Consider the following 14,229-nt stretch of genomic DNA (forward strand, 5'->3'; position numbering starts at 1 on the left):
TTTATTGAATGAACTAGAGCTGCAACGATTTATCGAATAAATGATTAGTTGTCAACAGTTAAATAACTTAATTTTATCGCCAACTATTTTGATAATGTTTTAAGAAAAAGTATCTGATTCCAGCTTCTTAAATGTGAATATTTTCTGGTTTCATTTCTCCTCTATGACAGTAAACTGGATATCTTTGGGTTGTGGACAAAACAAGACATTTGAGGCGGCATCTTGGGCTTTGGGAAACCCTGATCGACATGCTTCACCATTTTATAGACCAAACAACTAATCGATTAATCGACAATGAAAATAATCTTTAGTTGCCGCCTTAGAATGAACATTGTTTAAGCATACACCAACTGTAAAAAACACCCCAGTAACATTTGACCTGCTGCCTGTGTCACGCAACAAGACCAAACAACAAAATCAAAAACTAGCTGCAGCTGTTTCTCTCAGTCCCAGTCTTAAAAGCAAGTTTGCACCACATTAGGACATACATCATTTTACTGCCATAGTAATTATTTCATGACTTCAAGACAAAACCAAATCTCTATCCATGTTCACCCTGGTTTTCCATACTGCATCCCATGGGCCAGAAAGTCTTGGTCTAAACCTATTGTATTCACTAAAGATCAGGGATGTAAAAGTAGGCAAAACATCCTCCTGTGACATCAGAAATTTTGTGTTTATTTGCTCTCTGAAACAAACTAAGAAATAAAGAAGTATGAAAACCCAGAGTACCAGAGATTGTGAGGGTCTTTTTGGATATTTGTACAATCCTGGCCAGGGATTCATTGTACCAGTTACATTCTTCAACAGTTGCAATACATAGTAGTTTCCACTAATTTGTAACCACTCCGTCTCAGTGCTGACTGTGTTGAGGTTGCGTTGTTCGAGGGATAAAGCGCATGGCTAGGCTGTGCTCGTCCTCCACGGGCTGCTGCGACAGGTTGTTGGTCTGCCTGATGCTGTTGAGGGTGCAGCCTTGGCGAGGACACACAGTGTAACGAGACAACAGAGCGACTAGGATGGCCTTCATCATCACCATGGCGATGTGTTTGCCCACGCAGGCGCGAGGGCCGCACCCGAAGGGCTGGAAGTGACGACTGGGCACCTGGCAAACAGAGGAGGTAAAGACCAACCTGTTTTTTGTTTCTAGAGCCACATAATGTTGCACAACACTCAGCTGACTTACTGTTTTGTCAAAATTTGTCAGGCTGAACTCGTTGGGTTTTGGGAAGAATTCAGTCTTATGCATAAGGCCAATATTGAGAATGATGTTGGTTCCTTTTGTAATTTTAGTGCCTTCGATGTTGTCATCTTCCAGAGCTTTTCGCATTGTGAAATCAACCACAGGATGAAACCTCAAAGACTCATTTATGAAACTTTCCAGCACTTTCAAGCTTTGATAATCGATGTCTTCAGCACCTTTTTCACCTGGAAATAAAAATGCAGCAGTCATGGATCGTTCTATTGATCATTTCTTTTTTAGCTGTCACAGCTGTCAGAAACTGAGATTAGTACCACACAAATGCACTTACTCAAGACAGTGTTCATCTCCTCCACTATCCTCAGCTCTACGTCTGGGTTTTGTTTCAGCAGCATCAGCATGAAGAAGAGGCTGATGGAAAGTGTGTCGGGTGCTGCGATCACCATCTCCAGCACGCACTGCCTGACGTTATCTGCTGAAAGCTCTCCGACATTCTGTTAACAAAGAACATGAAGGTATGCAGAACTCTGTGACACAGCTGGTATAGATCTATCAAAAAAGACAAACCTGAGCAAAGATGAGCTCCGTTGCAAAGTCAAGATCGTCATCCAACTTCTCAGACTCATTTACAATCTTTCTTTTAATTTCCAGAAGGCTCTCCATCTCATCTTGCAGCTCTTGGCTGTTGTCACCAAAAGCAAATCAAAATTAGGCTGAAGAAATCACAAGCCAGATGAATTACTGTGATGTGTGGGGATCTTACGCTGCTCTCTTGTGCTTGTTGTACAGCCATCCAATCTTGAAGAAAATATCTGGCTTTATTAGAACTGTTTGCCAGGTCTCAAAGTAGCTGTGGATTTTCATCAGCAAGTGCTTTTCTGAAAACAGAATCCGGTGCTGCAGGTGTCAGTGCAAGAACTGGAAACAATTATTGGCAGAAAATACACAGTTTCAGTGTACAATGTACAGATATTAAACATGCAGCTGACCATTAAGGGGCACCCTGAGAAAAAGCCTGTTGGAGATATCCACCACAATGGCTCTCAGCAGATTGAGTGCGTCTACGTGTCCCGAGGGGTCGGTCATCTCCTGCAGGCAGTCCAGGTGTTTGGCTGTGGAGCTCATACAGATTCCAACTGTCCTCTGGAGGCCAGGGCCTGTCAGAGCTTTAAAACAACCATGAAACATTGCAGGAATTTAAATACAATGAAGCTGTGTTTCACCTTTTAGCAGACTTCAATCTGCGAAGGTTGGACTTATTTTTATTAGATATGTGTAGATAGAGAGGTGAAATAAGGCACCACAATACTATACTTTCTGTGTAAGGTACCTCACCTTTAGAAAAATATGTCCTCACTTTTCTCCAGAGGAGGATGTCACTGTTGAAAATGATACCTCTCCCTTCCATCCCAATACACTCCAGCCCTGTTTTGCTCCCGAATCTGGCTGTGTAGTGAGAGCTCCTCAGAACATGAAACACCGCTGAAGACCTACAAGAGTAGCCAGACATTGACTTATTACAGATTCATGGGGTAAACTGTCAGCATAAAGAGTTTCATCTCAAAAGACTTACTTGCTCAGAATGATGGTCTCCTCGCCGTTAATCCAGACGCGGACAATGGTGCCATATTTGGTGTTATAGTAGTTGCACGCTGTTCCTATCCCAGTCCAGATAAATCTGCCATAGGAGAGGATGGGGCCGAGTCCTGCCAAGAAGGAAGGACCTGGCAGGAAAAAACAGGTCAGAGACAGAGGTCCCAGTCCAGTCCATCCAGAATGCATTTAGGATCAGCTGACCCCACTCCTGTGTCTTTCTCAACCCATCACTAGCTCTTCCCCTTGCACCACGTTTTCTTTGTCTGGTTTGGTTTAGATATTTAACTCTACTTTCACGCATCCACTCACTAACATGACTGATCTACTGATTGCTCTTTTCATACATTTACTTCATGTTTTCCGTTACTCTTTCTTTAAATAAATGTGATCGTTTGTTCTTCCCAGTACAACTGTGTGTATTTCCCTTCTTTTGTCATGGCCTGAGAGCCATGACAGTGATGCAGTGACATTTACTCTAAATTCCCTGCCCCTATTCTGAAAAAGTTACTGTCTCCATTCAAAGTAAACTTCGAAAGAAAGAACAGAAACAATAGAAAGAACAGAAGCTGAAGTCTCTTACCTGGTATATGTGACCGGTTTGTTTGGCTCCAGGCAGTGAAGAGCAGCAGTAGCATCAGCAGAAGCAGAAGGGCGGTGACTTCAGACACTGTGTCAACCACCATGTGGCTGACGGTGAGTGTCTCCGGCGGCAGCATCCCCTTCATAACTTCAGCCATGAACACACACCTGAGCAAGCTTATCGTGTGTGACCTGTCCTCACAAAGCTTCCGTCTCCTTTAACAAGCAGACAAAACAAACTCATACATTTGTTAAAACCAGCTATGAGAACCTTAATCTGTGGACAGCTGTCCTTTTCATCCCTTGTAATTCTCTTGTCCTTTCAGTGCTGAGATATAACTCAGCACTGCCACACATTACAACCAAAATACACCCACATAAAGCTTAATGATGAACTGTTTGGGCAGCTGTTTGTATCACAACAGTGTTATAAGATTTCACTTCTAATATTTCACTGCAGCCAGTTTAAGGGTTGACGGATTATTTTCCTCTTCAGTTATGTTATTACAAGTTTATCATGATTGTAACATTAGTGTATTATGCCAAGATATGATGTAGAGTGAGTTGGAAAAGGTATTTCCCCCTTTGACTATTTACACAATTATTATTAGTGACTGAAAAAGAATTAAAATGAAAATGTGAGTTCAGTTCACATTTAGTTCACAAGTTATGTTTCATTTCAGTGCACTAGCTAACACAGTCTCTATATTCTTAATATTAATAATATATTAATAAAAATAGAGAGTTTTTTAAGCATAATTAGATTCTCCATTAACAAACGATCAGAGAATAATACTTACGTTTCTTCTTCTCCTACTCCTGACAAGTTAGAGTGCAGTTTGAAGAGATGCTGCGCTTCCTCCACTGGTTTTAAAGATGATCAACATTCTTCTACCAAAAAAATCTGAGGGATTCAAGTGTTTATAAATTCCTGGTTAAGCCTTCACTTTTCTGGTTGCTTAGAAACACGGCCACTTTGGGGTACAAGTACCATTACGTGGCAGAACACTGAAAAGGCCAGATAACAGTGCACGTCTAAAACACAAAGCAGCTTATGTGTTTTTTATTCATAGGATTGCAAAACCTGCAAGTCTTTCATTGGCTGTACTCTGCACTAACTTTTTAAGATGGGCTCAGTTCACATTTAGCTTTGTTCAAAAAGAAAGAACCCCCCACTGTCTAATTCATCAACCGAGGAGGCTTTTCATGGGGAAATGAATCCACTGGGTCAGACTGACCTGTGGAAAAGGGAGCAAGGATTTACTCAGCAGTTCAAAAAAAAAAAAAGAAAACAGGGGAAAGACAAAACATCATGTTTATAATTTAAAAACATAAAGTCTTCAAATTTTTGGGTGTCAATGCTCCACTACTTCAAAAAAATTGCTATTGATGGGGAATTAAAAAAGGAAATTGATGTTCATGCAGAGATTGTGTGCTAAAAAGAGCTGCCCTTCAAGCTTCAAGCCAATGAATAGCTATTGATCAAGATGTTAGCCTCACATTTTGGGGTTTGGGTGACAGCTTTTATCCCACGTTGGCTGAGAAACATGCTTTTCCTTTTTGTAGTATAGACTAAACTTGATAATTAGAACTTTTTGGAAAAGGAGAGCCTTTAATGTCTCTTGTGCAGCAACACAAGTGGTGAAAAAAGTGTGCAACTGTTATTTCATATTTGGAAATGCATAATGCAATGAAAACCCATTTATTAACAGCAGACTTCAGTACACACACACACATCCACACACACACATCCACACACCCAGTCATTTACTGAAAGCACACTGAAAGCTCTTTGTAGATCCAAAGAATGTTCCCCTTGTTCACAACTTATTTATTCCACTTCCATGTAATTTTGTGTAGGACAGACTGGTGACAATATTGACAGGAAGAGCACGAGAATGATGAGAAGAACTACATTGTCTGCAGGATAATTCTGTCATTCTGGAAATATGTCCATTAGGTGCTTCTGAATCAAGTAGGCCCATTAGATGTTAACTGTTTCCCAGATGCGGGTTGTTGTGCAATTCACCATGTGGTTCCCCTGTTGTCACAGACAGATTTTGACATGTTTATTCCTCTCCAACAACTTACAGCGTTGTTTCCCTCTGACGTCTCATCTGTTTTCTGGCAGGTGTTCAAATATGTGCTGTGTGTGCTTGTGAATTTCAGAGCCCATATCACTCTGCGGCTGAGGACCAGGAAACAGGGCACAAACATGAAGGAGAGGAGTGAAGTTTGTCTGGCGTGGAAAGGGCTGCTGCTGGGGATGTGTGTGCTGCTGTTCCTGTGCTCAGCAGGTTTAGTGTTCCTGCTGGTTCGACAGAAAGAGCTTACGGAGGAGCTGATCAGCTTGGACGCACGGCTGCAGGTGCTGTCACAGAGCTGCAGGTTGCAGGCTGGCATCCTGCCCATGGACCCCGGAGAAGCTGGAGAGCTGAAGAAGCTCCGTCGCGGAAGAAGGAGCTGGGACGGAGAACCAACGCAAAGCCAAGACCAGAAGGATATGCTGATGCTGATGACGTACTCCATGGTTCCAGTAAGACACCAACATGCTTGAATATGGGCTTTCATGAAATTGTGAACACTATTTACTGTACTGTAAAATATTTGAAAAGAGAGGTTTATTATTTTTCTCAGTATATTTTTATGAGACAGAACAGGGGAGCAATCAACAGCTCCTTGCTGTTGTCTTTAATAGAAACATTTCCTCTCCTTTCTCTTTTGAGATAAGAAGCATGTCTGTGCAAGTGCAAAGAATGCAACAGTCTGTTGGACAGATTAAGAAAAAGTTTGGTTTTCCACTATATGTTTTAATACTTTGACCAGATGAGCGTTACTGTTGCCTGCTCCTCCCTCAACTGTACTCACATCTGCTGGGAACTGGCATTTCTTCAGAGGGTGCTATTGTATTTTTCTCACAGAGAGGACAGCACAATTATCAGTGATACACAAGTATAACTAAATATTACTAAAATAAAGTCTAGCTTTGTTATTAGCCAGCTCGCTTAATAATTAGGGCAGTAACTAACGGTTAGGCCATCATATCAGTTAATCTTCTGATCATTTTCTGTATTAACTGATTAATCGTGTAAGCAATGAAATGTCAAGAAATTGCGAAAAATGCCTGACACAAGTTCCCAGAGCACAAACTGACGTCTTCAAACTGCATATTTTGTCCGATCGACATTCTCAAACTTGAAGATATTCAATTTACTATCGTAGAAGACTAAGAAAACCAGCAAACATTCACATTCAAGAAGCTGGAGCACTGACTGTCTTTTCTTTCTTTCAGGTCAAAGCCTTCATAGAGATGTGTAATAGCTCCAGAGGAATGTGTTTAACAGGTGCACTTCATAAATATTCTCCATTCCAGCAATTTGATTTGTATTGTTGCTGGTGCTTCTGCTTTATTCATTTTGTGAACTATTTTATATTCATTTTCTTCCCAGGCCCACCTGGACCACCAGGTAAAAACAGCCATTTTAATTTGCTGCATCAATTACTTAAACTAAGTTGAATTTGATAGAACAGTCGCAGTTCTTTTGCCTGTTAGGTTTGCCTGGCAGAGCTGGTTCACCGGGACCACAAGGTGTGCCTGGGCCTAAGGGGAGACGCGGAAAAAGAGGTGAGACATCTGTTATGTCTTAGAAATCTAACCCCTCCGCCTAACCCTGAATGAAGTGTGCACCAGAACAGACAAATAAACTCAGAAACAGAAGTCAGTTACAAGTTCCAAACAGTCCTTTGTTCAGCCGTCGTTACATAACACGAGAATCCCACTCACTATACTCCCACTGCAGGAGAACTTGTCTATAGCTGCCACATTAGAAATGCCTGAAAGATTTAGTTTTTTAGTAGGAAAATGTTAACTGGACTAATCAAACCTGAATCATGCTGGTTTGTTGTTGTTATTCTGAAAAGTTTGAGCCGCAGAGAAACTCTGCATACAAAGTGGTTTAAACTAGTGACGAGACCTGTCAATGACTAGGTCCCCCTGGTGAAAAAGGAGAACCAGGACCTAAAGGAGACCCTGGGCCTCCCCAACTGAAAGGCGAGACCTCCAATGACATTCTCACTGAAGGTAAGAGATGACAACATATTTAAACCTGATATGAATAATGTGATTAACAGAGAGAGCCAGCCAGACTGCATCTAGTATTTACTCAAGATCACTTCTGTCACCTAATTTTACAAAAGTTACATATGTTTTTTTAAACATATTTTCATGATCAACTTTCCTTGTTTAGCTTACTGGTGAGGTTCCAAGAATAGCAAGATGTCTACACTTCACACATTTAAAGTTTCCTTTAAGTCACAGTACAATACTGAACAATATAATATCAAGAATTCACATAGTAGGCCACATTTGTGCTTTCCTGTTTTTCTGTTATTGCTGTTGTAAAGTGCCAATGTCATTAACCAGCAGTATTATTAATTAGGTCCGTTGTACATGTCTGACTACTGTATGTGTATATTTGAAGGTCCTCAAGGTCCAAGGGGTCCACCGGGTCCACCAGGCCCACCGGGTCCACCCTGTCCTGTTTGGTATTCTAATGAAGTGAGAAATAGAGAACACCTGCATCAAACCGACATGTTGATGGGTGAGAACGTCTCTACAGAGTCATCATATACAATGAACCAGCATGTTTATTTTCACAGCCAAAAACCACCAGAAATGACAGAGGCCTAATAAATTATTATCTGTGTGACACATCAAAATCAAACACTCAAATATGTGGACTCGTATGGTCTAAATTTGTATCTTCATAATGGTCTAATTCATGTTGTTTATTGTATAATGCATTTCCGTAGTGACCAATTTTCATCTACCATTATGGTCAGTGGAGTAACATTTGTCAGGTCACTATGAGAATCCACTGTAACCAATTAAAACTGACCACATATGTGTTGTAGCCAGGATTTTCCCAATAATAAATCCAAAGTCACCCTCCCTTAGACAAAACTTTTGACCAGATGCCAAAGTAAGTATCTTTTTAAAAATGTTTGTTTTTTCAGTTAACTGTTTAATTATATTATTAGTTAATTTTATTCCCCAACATGAAGATCATAATGTTTTGTCAGAGGCATCTCCACACTAACAGGAATGGTTGGGAAATAACGAATCCTTTATTAATTTATTTGGCCTAAAAATTTAAATGTATTAAGTCTCAATGTAAAAAAAAAAAATCTGCTCACTCAAATCTGTGCAAAAATCATTTTAATTAGCGAGCTTTCAGTCAGAGACCTTCTTCAAGGCAAGAACAGATTGCGGGCTGTACGGATTTGAGTGTGCGGATGTTTTTTTTATTGCGTCTGATACCTGGTGAGCAGGGTTTTTTTTCTGTATTTTAATATATTCAGTCTAAAAATACTGAGGCTTTTGAATAGTTCATTATTATTTTTAGGCTATTGGTGTTTATGTTGAATTTCATATACATTTATATATACTGTTATTATGATTAGAAGTTGAAGTTTGAAAGTAAAAACCATCACAAAAATAAACCTTACATTTCTTCTCTTACTCTACATACTTAGATTCATCTAATCTGACACGGGAGGCCGTCAATGAAACTGACACAAAAAACATCAGCAGCTCGACAATTAACCAGACTGGTGAAGACGAAATTCAGAATTTACTACAATTATGTGAATTAATAACTGGCTGTTTGTGACTTAGAGCTTGAAGTTCATCTTTATGTTTTGTGATGGTAAACAATGTATGATGCCTGTACCAACCCCTCTATTTGAAACCCACCTTTCTTTCTGCAGAATCACCAACATCACATCCAGCCGATGATAGCAGAGACGTACTGAATATTACTGACACTAAAAAACTTGTAGACACAAGTGTGGAATCTAGTAAGCAACCATTTTAAGTGGTGGGATGACTTCATTTTCAGACCTAATTTTGATAATAAACATTTTGTGACCAGTACTTTTTTTCTTTTCTTTTCTAGAGTCAGTATCAGTTCATCCAGACTACAGCCACGACACCTTGAATGATACCAACACAGAGAATGTTACAGAGGCACCAATTAAATTATTAACTGGTATTAGCAGTGTTTTAAATTATAAGTCACTTGTATCCCAAATAAAGGAGCTGCTCTAGAACACCATTAGTATCTGTAAATGTTACATAATGTCTCACTTCATTCTACAGTGCTACTTTCTCCAGACCGGATTCAGAACAGTGACACCTTCAATGGTAGCGGAAACATTATTGATACATCCATAAAAAATGGTAAACAGTCATATTGAATAAATTGTATTTGGTCAAGGCACAAATATAAAATCTAGTTATCAATTATTTTCAGTGGCAGGAAAACTTTGTTGACAGGCCTCTTTATTGATTTTTATTTGTTCAACAGTTGTTCCACAGCTTGATTTTAGACTGTACTATATGACCACATGCTGCCTGGTTCAGTTTAGAAATGTATGGTTATTCAAATTCAGTTTTATTTTCTACAGAGTCAGTGTCACCTCGTCCAGACTATGGTAATGACACTAGGATTGAAACCAGCTCACAGACTGTTACAGAGGCTCTAATTAACTTACCAACAGGTAGGAGATGCTGGGACTCATTTATGAAATGTTTGTACACACAGATTTCATCTCAACATCTTATTAAATCTCACCTTTCCCCCCACAGTTTTACCAACACCACATCCCGCTCATGAAGCCAGAGATGTTTTAAATATCACTGACTCTGAGAAACTTCAAGACACAGATAAGGAATCTGGTAGGCAACTGTTTGAGTAGCTTCAGCACATAACCACAGCTGAAATAAATGTAGTGGAGTAAAAAATGTCCCTCTTGAATGTAGTCAAGTAGAAGTATGCAGAGAATAAAATTGATATACTTAAGCAAAGTAAAAGTACAGTACTTGAGTAGATGTACTTTGAAACTTTCCTTCACTGGAAACAGTAAAGTAAAATTTACTTTTGCCATGATCCAAACCCAGCATTAGCACAAAATCCCAGGTCAGATTAAAAAAAAATAAATTAAAAAATAAAAAGGCTTTCAAGTGGTTCTTAATAAAGTGCTACTGGACCAAGACTGAATGCAGGATACGCAGATTGCACTGTGTATTTTAATTATATGAAAAATAATAATACCTTTTTTAAATTTTCTAGAGTCAGTATCATTTCATAAAGACTACAGCCATGACACCCTGAATGACTCCAGCAAAGAGAACGTTACAGAAGGAGCAATAACATTATTAACTGGTAGGAAATACTGTGTTACAATTATAGTGTGGTAGCGTCAAGTGAATGTTAAAGTTTACCAATAGTTTGCAATGTAGGACTATTTACAATGTATCTCTTAAAATATAATTTTTTAACAAATGGGAAAATATGAATTAATCTTGTGAGTAAACTTGAATTTAAGCTTTAATACGCAGCAATACATTATGTAAGGTTTATGATTTTTATGACATGCATGTGTTTGTTTGTGTATTAATTAACGTCAAGTTCTGAAAATATTTAACATCTGATATCCACATCTTTCTTTCTGCAGAATCACCATCACCACATCCTGCCGATAGAGAGAGTGTTACTGACTCTAAAAAAATTCTAGACAAAAGAGTGGAATCTGGTAAGCAACAGTTTAGTGGTGGGAAGACTTAATTGTCAGACCAAATTTTGATTATATGATTTTTTTTTCCTTTTCTTTCCTAGCATCAGTTCATCCAGACTACAGCCACGACACCTTGAATGATACCAACACAGAGAATTTTACAGAGGCACCAATTAAATTATTTACTGGTATTAAATGTGTTTTGAATTATAAGTAAAAGTCACGTGTATCCCAATTAAAGGTGCTGTCCTACAACACCATTGGTTAAATGTTACATAATGTCTTGTTTCATTCTACAGCCCTACTTTCTCCTGACCGGATTCATAACAGTGATTACTTCAATGGCAGCGGAAACATTAATCAAACATCCATGAAAAGTGGTAAACAGTCATATTGAATATACTGTATTTGGTCAAGGCACAAATATAAAATCTAGTTTTCAATCATTTTGAGAAAGACTTTATTGACAGACCTCTTTACTGATTTATTCGACAATCGGGGCAATCTTATACCATATTATATAAACAATGTTTTTATTTTCAGTAGTAACTTTATCATTTCATCAAGACGATAGCCATGGCCCCTTAAATGATACCAAAACAGAGAATACTACAGAGGCACCAATTCAATTATTAACAGGTAGGAAACACTCTACCTAATAGTAACAATGACCTAAAAACATTTACTTTTGTCTTTTGTATGAATGCTGCACTATAACACCATTAGTGTCTCTATGTATTTATCTATACATGTACAGCCTCACTTTCTATAGACCTGGCTCAAAAGAGGGACGGCGTCAATAACAGCGGAAACATTATTGATACACCCATGAAAAGTGGTAGGAAACAGTCTTGTGTGCCATATTTGCTTTCAGTTATGATATATTTACATTTAGTTTATAAGATTTCTCTTGTCTCTCAAAGCTCACTGTCTTTAAAAACATTCAAGGTTCAACAAATACATTACAAGTGGTGTAATTTGGGACCACCACTAATCAGCTGTTATATGTGGCTACAAACAGAATAAACTATCCGCTATCTTTGGAAAATTTGTTCATCTTCCTTTTTCTTTAGACTCTTCATATCCACTCCAGATCACCAACAAGATCAATGTGACAACCAATGTGAGACGGACCAGAAGTGGTTAGAACATTTTGTTAATAAATCTATCTATCTATCCATCTATCTATCTATCTATCAATGTATTCTAATACTGAAGTACATATCTTTCATTTAGAGTGCAAAATTAGAAATATTAAATGTTCAGAGAAAGCCACCTCAATGCAAAGCACTTTTGGAGCCTGGATGTCCGATGCATCCCAGCTGGATGACGGTCGATACTGGCTGGCCGATCATTTTTCAGGTGATTTTATTTATTTTACAGCAACTTCACACCTATCACTCACTCGCAGAGATTAGTGAGTAACTGTGGATTGAACACCAAAATTTTTCTTCCCCAGGTCGATTTTTCGAGGAGCACAGGAACATTTCAACATTTCAGGATACAGGCCACAAAATTATAGACATCAACAGGTTCTTCCAGGGTTGTGGTCATGTTGTGTACAAGCTGTCACTTTACTTTCACAACGCAGGATCAAACACACTTATAAAGTAAGTGTTTGTGTTAACTATAACACTTTGTTATTGCCTTAGTTACTTACACATACTGACATTTTTTCATTTTTTGCTGTCTGTGTCATGTGATGTGTGACTCAGCATCTTAACTTAATCAATATTTTACAGATTTAACCTGAACACCAGGAGAACAAACACTCTGATCATGGCACACAGCAGATATCACAGCCTGGCTTATCTTTTCCGCAACTCAAAGACATACTTCAAGTTTGCTGTGGATGAAAATGGACTGTGGGTAATTTTTGCATCAGATACAGAAGATAATACGATGGCTGCAAAGCTTAACCCTGACACATTCTCTGTGGAGTCAGTCATAAACACTCACTACCCAACAACTAAAGCAGGAAATGCTTTCATTGTATGTGGAGTGTTATATTTTACAGATGACAAAGACAGGAAGGTTACATATGCTTTTGATTTAAAGAAAGAGAGTCCTCTGGATGTAAATTTTGATCTAAGGCCAGGTAATGGCATCTTGGCTATGCTGTCATATTATCCCAACAAAAAGCTTTTGTATATGTGGGACAACAGCAGTGTAAAAACCTGCAAAGTTAAACTCAAGCTGACCTAAAAATAACCACAAACCTTGTAAAAATGAGCAATAAAATAATTTTTAAAATCTCAGTTTATGTGAATTTCTTGAAACACGTTTTTGATACAGGAGGAAGTTTAGCTGATAGTTCGCACTGGATATTGTTTGCAGGAAATGTGTGACCCATTAGTCAAATCAATTTTACAGACTACTGATGTACATGTGTTGATTCCAAGAAATAACAATGATGTATGCCACACAACCATTGACTGTACAACATGATGCTAGTGGGAAATTTGGACATTGTACCAAAGACATAATTGTTTATATAGTGATCTACCATTTCATATTATCATGAAAAAAACTAAACATCCCCCCTCTGTTTTTTACACAATCACACCCTGTAAATATCCTTTATTTAACCAGGAGAGTCCCAATGAGATTAAGAATCTCTTTGCAAGGGTGACCTAGCCAAGACAGGCGGCAGCATATAAAATGAAAACACAAAAGGTACAAAGTACAGAAAACAGAGAAGAATAGTGAGCTTACATTTCAAATGAGTAATTTTTGAGTTTCACAATTAAAAAAAAAACATATTAGGGAGTCTGCCTCTAATTCTTTCATTTTGGATTTAAAAGCATTTAACAAGATTAATTCATTGAGTTTCAAATCATTCTGCAATGTACTCCAGGCTGCGACTCATGTTCAAAACTTTCTGCACATTCAGAATCTCTCCCACATCTGTGTTCTCTGACATGTCGAAAAAAAGACGTAATATTAAGAGACTAACGTCATCATTTGATGAGAATTCATAAGATCTTGTAAGTCTACCCTCTGCTGTGCATTAGGCCTACTTATTGCTCCGCTGGAATAATCCCCTTTAGACCGTTTGACCGACACAGTGCACAGACTGCATGTTGCATGTGAAACCGAAACCAACTGGAAAACACTCACCACAAATCCACACACACGTTAACTTCAACAGCTCACAGTCCCAAGCAGAGCAAGGCTGCGCCTCAGATTTTAGATGTTTAAATCGCAAAACTCTACACAACGACACGACTCGTCACAACTGTCTGGACTCACAATAGTTTTTTTTAGATTGCCAT

The 14,229-nt window shown here is 38.6% G+C and overlaps 2 protein-coding genes across 6 annotated transcripts; one reads left to right on the forward strand and one right to left on the reverse strand.

Annotated features, from left to right (window-relative positions):
* Nucleotides 1–720: 720 nt before the first annotated feature.
* On the reverse strand, nucleotides 721–4,307 carry LOC119893898 (brain aromatase). Its single transcript, XM_038706299.1, has 10 exons — nucleotides 4,177–4,307; nucleotides 3,378–3,592; nucleotides 2,775–2,925; nucleotides 2,537–2,691; nucleotides 2,191–2,367; nucleotides 1,965–2,079; nucleotides 1,769–1,883; nucleotides 1,533–1,695; nucleotides 1,187–1,428; nucleotides 721–1,105 (listed from the first exon to the last, which is right to left on the reverse strand). Exons 2-10 carry the CDS (start codon nucleotides 3,532–3,534, stop codon nucleotides 854–856), a joined length of 1,527 nt encoding a protein of 508 aa, XP_038562227.1. The 5' UTR covers nucleotides 3,535–3,592; nucleotides 4,177–4,307; the 3' UTR covers nucleotides 721–853.
* Nucleotides 4,308–5,468: 1,161 nt separating this feature from the next.
* LOC119893885 (gliomedin-like) lies at nucleotides 5,469–13,212 on the forward strand. Of its 5 annotated transcripts, none has more exons than XM_038706268.1 (22): nucleotides 5,469–5,912; nucleotides 6,669–6,720; nucleotides 6,826–6,843; nucleotides 6,930–7,001; nucleotides 7,365–7,457; nucleotides 7,858–7,977; nucleotides 8,912–8,989; nucleotides 9,146–9,235; nucleotides 9,334–9,426; nucleotides 9,537–9,617; nucleotides 9,845–9,937; nucleotides 10,026–10,115; nucleotides 10,510–10,602; nucleotides 10,895–10,972; nucleotides 11,056–11,142; nucleotides 11,254–11,334; nucleotides 11,498–11,593; nucleotides 11,727–11,792; nucleotides 12,028–12,096; nucleotides 12,191–12,316; nucleotides 12,414–12,564; nucleotides 12,697–13,212. In XM_038706268.1, exons 1-22 carry the CDS (start codon nucleotides 5,592–5,594, stop codon nucleotides 13,157–13,159), a joined length of 2,511 nt encoding a protein of 836 aa, XP_038562196.1. In that variant the 5' UTR covers nucleotides 5,469–5,591; the 3' UTR covers nucleotides 13,160–13,212. The 5 variants fall into 5 exon arrangements, with proteins under 5 accessions (XP_038562196.1, XP_038562197.1, XP_038562195.1 ...); XM_038706267.1 differs by having other exon boundaries at nucleotides 5,470–5,912; nucleotides 11,501–11,593; nucleotides 11,712–11,792; XM_038706266.1 differs by having other exon boundaries at nucleotides 5,471–5,912; nucleotides 11,712–11,792.
* The last annotated feature ends 1,017 nt before the right edge of the window (nucleotides 13,213–14,229 follow it).

Source organism: Micropterus salmoides, unplaced genomic scaffold (genome assembly GCF_014851395.1).
Source record: "Micropterus salmoides isolate LMB-PRFRI ecotype aquatic unplaced genomic scaffold, ASM1485139v1 Ms_hic_scaffold_8, whole genome shotgun sequence".
Lineage (NCBI taxonomy): Eukaryota > Metazoa > Chordata > Actinopteri > Centrarchiformes > Centrarchidae > Micropterus > Micropterus salmoides.